Source organism: Nilaparvata lugens, chromosome 9 (genome assembly GCF_014356525.2).
Source record: "Nilaparvata lugens isolate BPH chromosome 9, ASM1435652v1, whole genome shotgun sequence".
In the NCBI taxonomy this organism is placed as follows: Eukaryota; Metazoa; Arthropoda; class Insecta; order Hemiptera; family Delphacidae; genus Nilaparvata; species Nilaparvata lugens.
In genome coordinates, this window is record NC_052512.1 from 27515287 (window position 1) to 27526238 (window position 10952).

General features: G+C 35.2%; 2 protein-coding genes across 4 annotated transcripts in view; one reads left to right on the forward strand and one right to left on the reverse strand.

The window, feature by feature from the left end:
* LOC111056209 (DDB1- and CUL4-associated factor 12) overlaps positions 1 to 10952 on the forward strand; it is a 43800-nt gene that overhangs the window by 28225 nt on the left and 4623 nt on the right. Inside the window, exon 7 of the mRNA XM_039435725.1 lies at positions 2088 to 2248. Coding sequence (XP_039291659.1) covers positions 2088 to 2248 — 161 coding nt within the window. The remainder of the gene's footprint in view (positions 1 to 2087; positions 2249 to 10952) is intronic.
* Positions 4815 to 10952, reverse strand: part of LOC120353092 — a 244618-nt gene continuing 238480 nt past the window's right edge. Inside the window, exons 1-3 of one of the 3 annotated variants that reach the window (XM_039435727.1) lie at positions 6560 to 6637; positions 5477 to 5781; positions 4815 to 4994 (exon numbers count right to left, since the gene is read on the reverse strand). In XM_039435727.1, the coding sequence (XP_039291661.1) occupies positions 4821 to 4994; positions 5477 to 5755 (453 nt within the window). In that variant the 5' untranslated portion in view covers positions 5756 to 5781; positions 6560 to 6637 and the 3' untranslated portion in view covers positions 4815 to 4820. Of the gene's footprint in view, positions 4995 to 5476; positions 6048 to 6559; positions 6638 to 10952 lie in introns of those variants that run through there. The other 2 variants (XM_039435726.1, XM_039435730.1) reach the window with 2 other exon arrangements.

Below are 10952 nucleotides of genomic sequence, written 5' to 3' on the forward strand. Positions count from 1 at the left end.
TTATTTCTGAGCAGCTATCTCGCTTCCACCACCCACTTATCTTTTTAAACAAAAAATTCTCCAGCAAGTCGTAAATTTTATGTTTTCTGCTCGAAATGCCTCGAAATTGACGAACATAATCATTAATTAAGAAATGAATGATCAGATAAGAATTATCTAGACTCCAATAGGCAATAAACATTTCCACCGTTATTTTGGTTGAGAAATCTTGATTTTTATGTCATTTCATAATTCTGAGAGAAGTAATATTCAAAAGAGAAACATATTTTTGCGATTCTTTCTAATTTTATCAAACAATTTCATTTACTTTTTAATCCTTTCTAGCACTACTGGATTATCAAAGTCGCAATTTTACACAATTTGGCAACGCTGTTATTGTTTAAAATGAAGGGTCAAGTCTCAACTTATTCCATACAGACTATGCTTCGGATAGACACGTCTAGTAGTCGGTCCCGGCTGCCTCAAAAACAGTCGTTAGGTCTTATCAGAGGCCCTGAAATTGATCTGGTGCGACCTGAAAACTCTGACACCAAACCTGAGCCAACCAGGTCACTCAATATTATTTGAATTTCCATCTATCTGTTTTCCCTGTTGTCAATATTTGCAGTAGCAGTAGTCTTCGGGGTGATCTACAGCATTTAATTTGGATTTTCGTTTAATAATAATTATCAATATTATTGAACAAGCGTTAGCGAAGTTCTCACTTTTGACTGTCAGACATACAGACTTTATGCGCCGACACTTGATTTCAGCTGAATAATACCATAGAGAAACGATAGCATAAGTAGATATCCCATGGTATAGGGCGATTATGTCGCAACTTTTACTGTTATCTCATGCTGATAGTTCACGTAGTTCTTTCTCATGCAGCTGTGTGACGCTGGTAGTCTCTCAAATAGTGCGTTCATACACTCTCACCCCAACAAAACAGTAAAAATTGACAATAATCGACAGTAATCGGCAAAAGATAACAGTAAAAGTTGCGACAAAATTCCCTATTCCATGGGATATCTATTCACGCTATTGTTTCTCTATGACAATACACAACAATTATTTATAAGTTATATATTAACTCGCTTCCGTTAACAGTTGTCAGTTGTTATGACAATTTTTTTGTTCAAAATGTTGAAATGTGAGTAGAATCTACTATTAGTAACACTAACACTTGATTATTCAATGTATTAATTCATTTCATTTTTTGTGTAATTCATTAGTACCTTCAAATTCTGAGATCATTGAAACGGTTTGAGATATCGATATTGAGGTTTCGCCATTAATTTTCCTTTGAAATTCTGCATCGAAATCAAGCATCATATGACCATTTTTCCATTTGAAAAAATGTAGTTGGATTCAAAATGAAGCTGGATTCGAATTGAAGTTGGATCCAAGATAGCGGACAAAAGTTTTGAAGCGACAGAACGTTTTTTTTTCAATTGGAATAGGATTCCCATAGAACCCACTACTGTAATATCATACTTTTAAAATATATATTTAGCTGTTTCCATAATAATTATTGTCACCAACTCTGTATAATTACAAGTTTCAAACCTCAGAGATCATGAGCGAGTTATTCAACCCAGGGGGTCTCTAGTTGTTATTTATTTATGATTTACAATCAACTTGAGGACAAAGAAAAGGACAACAGTCCAAAACTTCTTTTCATCCCAATTTCATAAAATAAATTGTCCAAATAAAGGGTATGTGCGACTTTTCAATTCTTCACTAATTTCCACATCGAAACAAAATACAAACACTTGAAACAATTAATTTTGAATTTAGAAAAATTAAGATGCGAATTGATAACAAAATTTCTTCTACTTAGCACTCAAAACTGTAAATTGAATATTAATTTGAAATATTTTGTTCCGAAAATTAAAACAATCTTCTCCACTAGAAGCACAGCTCTGTTATTGCTCTATAGTATATTATTATCCAGATTATAAATATTATGACTGCTATTCTAATAATTATTGTATTAGATCGGGGAATATTAAATTGGAAGACTGTGATTTCAATAAATGCACCAAGAAATTAAATCATTAGTTGTGATTTTACATTTATCGGGTTCTTTTCCATTGTCTTTTCAGGTATACGATCGTGTAGCTTCCAAGGCAGTATACTGACCATCGGCACTGGTGTGGGAATGGTTATGTTCTATGATCTCAGAGCTCAGAAATATCTAGAGTCCAGCATTAACTCCAGTCGAACGGTCATTCTCAAAACTTCCAGAGGTCATGTGGTTAGTTCGGTGAGTGAATATATTAATTAAATAAATTATCATTACCGTACTTTTCGTACAGCTGATAAGTTGATGTTGTTGTAATTATTCATATTGAGTATAAATACTAAGAAATTGTCAAAAACCATAGATTTTATTACAAGTAGAAAGACTGGTTTCGGTTGTTACACCATTCTCTGATAAACTCTGTTTAACAACAACCAAAACCGGTATTTTTACTTTTAATAAAATATGTGGTTTTTGACAATTTCTTAGTCTTTTTTTTTTAATTTTCACTATATTTGTATCCGGCCAAGCCATACGAATCCAGTTATGGAGTTACAGGTTAGAGAATCAGAATGATAAATGAAATGAACAAATTGAAGAACAAAAAATTCTGAAGACAAAGACATCTGTTCAAGATGGTATGAATATTACCAACACTTGTTGAATGAGGAATTCCCAAGAGAGCCAGAAGTAGAGCAACCAAGGACAGAGGGACCTATAAATGAAATCACTGAAGCAGAGGTAAGAAGAGCTATCTCAAAAATGAAAAATCATAGAGCAACTGGACCAGATGATATACCGGCTGAGCTCTGGAAATTTCTCAGCTCTGATGGAGGGAGAGTGGCAAGGACTTTGACTTTGAAGCATTTATCAAAGTTCTTGTTGTGCTCAGAGCCATGGGTGGGGATGGGTAGTGAAGTATTATTTTCAAAGGAAGCCCTGTGATTGTTGATGGAGGTTTAGGGCAGTGGTGGTTTCACCTATGTAAAAGGCAGGACAGACAGAAGTAAAACCTGCCCTATCACTGATCCTTCCATTTCCTTTACCAGTCCTATCACCAACTACACCCATCAAATCCATCAATCCAGTAATTGCATCTCCAAAAATTGCATCTACCTCCTTTCCTGCAACTTCTGTCCTGCCTTTTACATATTGTGATGAATCTTTCAAATAGATCTCATGAGAAGAGAGAAAAAATTGTGATTACCTTTTAAAATGAAAGAATTTGCTAAAGGAATAGTTAGCGACCGAGCGATAAAGCTTACTTATCAATAACTGTATATTTGATAAGAGTACCGTTCTGTACCGAATATTTTCTAGGAAAATTATTCAATAAAATTATAATTATTTTGCAAATAAAGCACAAATTATTTATGAATCGCTCACTGATTTTGAGGTTACACTTTGTTTACTATCGATCGGATGTTTTTAAAACAGTTTCGAACGCAGCTGACTGATTCAAAGTATTGTCAAATGTCACGCTGGCTTCACGTAAGATATAATACCATCTCTAAAAATTATAAAACTATCAATAAAGGATCAAGAATTTCAAATAAAAAAATAAAATGTATGTGTTATCGTTGAAATTACTTATTATTTAAGAAATTATATTATATGTCAGGTCTTATTGTAACTAAATAGGTCATAGCATGAAATTATATTATTGATAAAATGGCAGAAATTAATTATAACAGTCTCAAACCTAACAAAAATTGTATAAGAATATTAATTTATTAATGATTTAATTCAACTGAACCACATGGAAATTAAATCTCTTTGGCAGGTCTAAGCCAATCACAGTGCATCGAAATAGCACCAAGAAGGTGATCGTTTGAAAGCAACACATGTTAATCTATTATCAGACACCAACCCTGCCTTATCATTTACGCTAGCACATGTACATTGTATGAGAGGAACTATGTCTATAAGATTAAGCAGTTTTAAGAATTACACAAATTGAATTATTATTGTAATTAAAGAATTATATTCTACTGCCTGCCATTGACGTCACATCTACGTCACAAGCGTTCTACCAATGGCAAATTTTTATGCAAATTATTACATCGAGATTCTGAGAAGAAAGGTCTAGCCAAGAAGCTTAGAGAAAAGACAGCACTTCCCTTTTGAAATCCTCTCCGTGCAGATCTCTTTTTATAGTTACCAAGACCTATTTGTGAAAATTTCTTGTTCGATTTTAAATGTTCTATTTGTGAGCCGATATTTTAGGCCAATTTATTTGTTATTTGTAAATTTCTGTTTTCATCAATCGATAAATTAGAAGTTTAAAGTAAATTATCCCTTAATTAATTCGGTGAAGGAGATATCAAATCAAAATTCCCCACATGCTGAAACCGAAGCCTGGATTGCCGCCGATCAAACGATTTTTGATCTAAAGAAGAAAACCACGACCGCCAAGGAAATTCACGTGAGTTATAAGTTTTAAAAGGGGCCCCAATCTACGCTTTGAAAATATTTCAGTGCAGAAAAGTATAAAATTTTCTTCGTTAAATTATTGGCCACGCCGACAAGCGCTTTAGCATTTAAGAGTCTAGAATTTATTCATATTAAATTTATAAGAATTTGTAGTTGATTAACTATCCTCCGCTGCCTGAACCACGACCCCGAGCAATTTTAAAATATTTTTTATAATTCATTTTTTCACTAAGGAAACGACCAGGTCAATCCAAGTCTGTCGGACAACGAGGACATCTCACCCGATTGTTCGCCGCCATCCGCATCCATCACCGCAGCCGCCGATTTCCATCCCAATGTACTGGATGATTTATCTTCGACACAGGTGGAGGAGAGCTGCATCCTAGTGGAAGATCCGTCGGCAGCCCAAGAGCCGGAGGACGAAACATCGGGAGAGCATACGGACGACGACGCCCCCGAGACAGGAACTCCCATTTCTCATACCGTTGCTCGGATGAAGAACCAGCGGATGACCGTTAGATGTACACCCGATCCCGCCATGGATATGGACACCCTCCTGAAAGCAATAACCAAGATGAATGAGAAAACAAATGAAGCAATAAACAACTTAAAAGAAGACAACAAACGAACAAAGGAAGAATTAAAGGAAGACAACAAACAAATAAAAGAAGCATCGAAGAAAACAAATGAAGCTATAAACAATCTAAATGAAAAAAGCGACCAAACAAAGGAAGAATTAAAAAAGGAAGTTCAAGAAGCAAAGAAGGTAAATGAACAGGGTTTAGAGAAGTTGAGTCAGCGGATGGATGGAGCATTCCGTGACACAGATAAAACCATCAAAAAATTAGCTGAGTGTCTGGATAAATCAATTTTAGAAACAAATAACCGATTGGATAGGATATCTGAAGATATGCATATGGGAAAAATCAGCGTCGAAGTCAGCATTAAGAAACATATACATGTGGAGAAGGATACAATAAAGGTGGTTAAAGTCAAACAAGCAAGCGAACATAACACATGTATGGAAAACCAACCCACCGAGAATGTCAAGACTGGAGTCGCGCCGCACCCCGCCGAACGCCGAGAGGAACCAGTCGACATCACCCGCCAGGCCGAGGACGACATCCATCGGGTAGAGGGACAGCCCGTATCACCGCCCGCAGAATGCCAAGAGGAGCCGGACGACACCACCCACCAAGCTGAGGACATCATCCATGGCATAGAGGGGCCAGCCGTACCACCGCGCGCCGGACACCAGGAGTCCAAGGACGTTGCCGACCACGTTGAAGAGCAGCCCGGACCGCCGACCGCCCGCATCACCGTCCATCCACCGAAGACAGCATCTACAACAGATAAACCCAGCACTCATGAAGATAGTTCGCCAGACAATAGAAATAAAACAAAAATTCACAACAAATCAAAATCACAACCAAAACTGAAAACCCATGAATCAAAACAACAAACAAGACGTCAAAGAAGAAAATCATCTAATAGAATTCATCTACACCGCCGGCATGTTAGGCTGAAGTTGAATATCAGATTTTTCACCGCCATGCAAGAGAGAAGAAAATCATCAAGAAGGGCCTACAACCACCGCAGTCATGTCCGGTTAAAATCAAATAGACTGAACACCACCATGCAGAAAAGAAAAAGATTATTTGAAAAAACCCACAGACACCACCGGCATGTAAGGTTTAAAAATATCAAACTGCATGTTACCGGCCGACCAAGAGGAAATGAGTTTGTAGGAAATGATCTACACCATCGGCACATTCGTTTTAAGCCGAGTTTAGTAAAACGGATAGTTGCAAATTGGAACAGAAACTTTGAAACAAATCAGAAATCAAATTTAGATGGGGGCTTGAGAGAGAAATAATTTTTGAATTAACTGGAATCTACGTTGTAAATTACACAAATTATCAAACACTTCATAATCACAGCCTACACATCGAATCACATCTTTGCATACTAGCATCTTTTACTGCAGCCTAATCAACATAACCTTAACTTCGCCGTATCTCAGCTAATAAGGAAATATTATTAATCCACATCAAATGAAGAAATTGAAATCAACTTTAAGTCAAGAAAACAAAACTGAAAACAACTTTAAAAATTACCAACCTAATCAAGCCATCCGCCTCATGTCACAGTCACCACAGGAAAAATCGCCTAGTACAATCCGCACAACTGAAAAACAGAAACAAGAATTGTATTATCAACGGAGAATAATCGTAAATTAGAAATAACAAGAAGTTAGTAGTGAATAGGAGGAAAGAAAATAAACAAAGTTTATTTGAAAAATACGTCAATCTAACCTTGAAATACAGAATCGATCAAGAAATCTATTCAGAACCAAAGCCTGTTTGATAATTTTCTTCGTCACACCAACCAATGTGTGCGAAATCACAGAGTCAATGTATAGGAATCAAAGCAATATCGTTATTCAATTAATGTAACCTATTATTTAATGTGAAATTATAAGAAAAAACGCAACCAAAAATATATATTTATGTTAACTTGCACGAAATGCGCATGTTTTATGTCATATGAATGTATCTCTAAAAAACTCCAAAGAAAATGAAATTCTTACCTTCAAATGTGAAATTTATTACTGTTGCATCAAAAGATCATGAATTGAAATTCAAATTGATAAATATAATCTTAAAGACTTAATATTTGTAACCAACATTGATAAAAATCAAGAAAGCCATTTCAAGTGTAACCCTGTTTGTACGCAACGTACTAAGCGCAGATAAGAAATTGCTCGAGTCAAACGGTAGACGATTGTCAAGTCACCGAAGTAAAATCACACTCTCACCCAATTTATGTAAAAGCCAAACCAAAGAGTCGAAACTTGTAATAACCATGAAAAAATGATGAAAATCTATATTTGTTGCAAATACTGTTCAAATCTTAAGAAGTAATATGTGAAATCTTGTATATTTGTTATAGTTATGGGTCTGCTCATAAGCCACCCGTGAATGGAAGTTGTGGAGTTGTTTTAATGAAGGATCCAAAGAGACCTCATTAATTATTGTATTTCGATTGTATCCAATGAAAGGAACAATCAATTATTTATTTTCTTGTAGCCAAAAGTGCACGATATATTGTTTTTAGTGTTAAGTGTTGAGTTTTCGTAGAAGTAAGGAGATGAAATAGTGTATTCATCACAATATCGGATTTTTCAAATAGTCATTGTTTCGACTCGTCTCCCAATTACCTATTTAAAATATCCTGGGGGCTTTTGTGTGATGAATCTTTCAAATAGATCTCATGAGAAGAGAGAAAAAATTGTGATTACCTTTTAAAATGAAAGAATTTGCTAAAGGAATAGTTAGCGACCGAGCGATAAAGCTTACTTATCAATAACTGTATATTTGATAAGAGTACCGTTCTGTACCGAATATTTTCTAGGAAAATTATTCAATAAAATTATAATTATTTTGCAAATAAAGCACAAATTATTTATGAATCGCTCACTGATTTTGAGGTTACACTTTGTTTACTATCGATCAGATGTTTTTAAAACAGTTTCGAACGCAGCTGACTGATTCAAAGTATTGTCAAATGTCACGCTGGCTTCACGTAAGATATAATACCATCTCTAAAAATTATAAAACTATCAATAAAGGATCAAGAATTTCAAATAAAAAAATAAAATGTATGTGTTATCGTTGAAATTACTTATTATTTAAGAAATTATATTATATGTCAGGTCTTATTGTAACTAAATAGGTCATAGCATGAAATTATATTATTGATAAAATGGCAGAAATTAATTATAACAGTCTCAAACCTAACAAAAATTGTATAAGAATATTAATTTATTAATGATTTAATTCAACTGAACCACATGGAAATTAAATCTCTTTGGCAGGTCTAAGCCAATCACAGTGCATCGAAATAGCACCAAGAAGGTGATCGTTTGAAAGCAACACATGTTAATCTATTATCAGACACCAACCCTGCCTTATCATTTACGCTAGCACATGTACATTGTATGAGAGGAACTATGTCTATAAGATTAAGCAGTTTTAAGAATTACACAAATTGAATTATTATTGTAATTAAAGAATTATATTCTACTGCCTGCCATTGACGTCACGTCTACGTCACAAGCGTTCTACCAATGGCAAATTTTTATGCAAATTATTACATCGAGATTCTGAGAAGAAAGGTCTAGCCAAGAAGCTGAGAGAAAAGACAGCACTTCCCTTTTGAAATCCTCTCCGTGCAGATCTCTTTTTATAGTTACCAAGACCTATTTGTGAAAATTCTTGTTCGATTTTAAATGTTCTATTTGTGAGCCGATATTTTAGGCCAATTTATTTGTTATTTGTAAATTTCTGTTTTCATCAATCGATAAATTAGAAGTTTAAAGTAAATTATCCCTTAATTAATTCGGTGAAGGAGATATCAAATCAAAATTCCCCACGTGCTGAAACCGAAGCCTGGATTGCCGCCGATCAAACGATTTTTGATCTAAAGAAGAAAACCACGACCGCCAAGGAAATTCACGTGAGTTATAAGTTTTAAAAGGGGCCCCAATCTACGCTTTGAAAATATTTCAGTGCAGAAAAGTATAAAATTTTCTTCGTTAAATTATTGGCCACGCCGACAAGCGCTTTAGCATTTAAGAGTCTAGAATTTATTCATATTAAATTTATAAGAATTTGTAGTTGATTAACTATCCTCCGCTGCCTGAACCACGACCCCGAGCAATTTTAAAATATTTTTTATAATTCATTTTTTCATTATTTTTTCAAAACTGTTCAACTTTATCAATTGTAAAATTCTGTCGAATCACGCATGGTATCATGCAAGTACAAGAACATTTTTAACTCCTTTTGTTAATGCTAAATTATTATCAACCTGTAAATCAAATTCTGAACCTGCACTGTATGATTACATATTTTATTGTAATATATTTCAGTTTTGTTAATTCGCTTTCTGAGTTCGATTATTTCTTAAGCCTGTCAATTATTGTGTCTGATACGTTCTATATCATCAAGAACCGATCGAATACGATCATTGGAATAATTGAATTAAGCTGGATATTGGAACAGGTCTAAGTGGATGTAGCGAGTGGGGTCAGATCGAGATATTTATTCTTTGTCCTTACCTGCTCATATATCGGCTTTTATCTGTTACCTACCTCGACTTGGGAGCGAACGCATCAATTGTACAGCAGTGGCAACCGTAGATCATATAAATTCCTACATTAGAGCTTAAAACCCGACAAGACTCTGTTCTCGAAGTATATTCTGAACGATATTTGGTTCAAATACCGTATTTCAATCCTTCAGAACTTATTAGAGACACAGTCCCGTAAATTATCTACATCGGGATTTTTGCTCGACCTGTATGATTTTGTATGCTCATTCTTCACAGGTAATAATTTTAAGGTATCCGTATTCAGTGTTTAGCGATCGCTACACTGCTTATAAAAATTTCATCATTATACAATTTGTCATTAGAGGAATCAAGGGTGAGCGAGCGTTTAGGCCTCCCGCGATTCCGACAATTGTATTGAGTCTTGTAGTGAGTCAATCAGTCTGGTGTTCACTCAGCGTCCACGCACGCAATTACAAAATTTATAGCCGCTACACCATTGACTCAGTACAAGATTCACTCTACATGTGTGAAGCCATCAAATACCGCTCCACATGATTTGCCGGCCCAACGTGAGGCATTTAGATTCAGCACTACATGATTTGGCAAATCTCTCTACATATGTGAGGCGAGTAAAATACCGCACCACAATATGTGAAACCACCACTGCCCTAAACCTCCGGATTAACAATCACAGGGCTTCCTTTAAAAATAATACTTCCCTACCCATCCCACCCCATGGCTCTGAGCACAACAAGAACTTTGATAAATGCTTCAAAGTCAAAGTCCTTGCCACTCTCCCTCCCACAGCCCCCTCCATAGATGTCAAGACGAAAGAATTGGCTTTTATTTGGGTGCTTGGAGCTGCTTCCAGTCCTGGTCTTAACAGACAGCAATAGTACCATAACTATCTACTCCACACCAACTGTCCAATTAAATTGAAATAAATTCCATCATATATAAGAAATTTCACAGCTATCAAATATATAATAAATTTTCAATAAAAATGAAAATTGAAATAGAAATAAAAATAAATTTAATTCCAATTCAATTCTATAATTCAATTTTCTAATTTTATTCTACTTCATTTCGGATTTCTAATTTTAAATCTCCTCTTTTCTATCAATTCATAATCTACACCTTTCCTTATCCATAACCCACTCAAATTTGAAATCTCCCGCTTGAAATAACCCATCATGGCCCACCAACTGATCCCATAGTGCTCCTTCAATCAGTGCGCCTCCATTCGTTTGTGCTCTATGGTCTGCACAAGGTTTCTACCGCGTCTCTGTGGTCACGACCGTTAGAATGTTCAAATCTCATCACTCAAAGGGGGCCCAGCTCCCCGAAAATTCTCGTTTAAATTTAAGTTTTTAAGTGTTTATATTTCTATTACAAAACT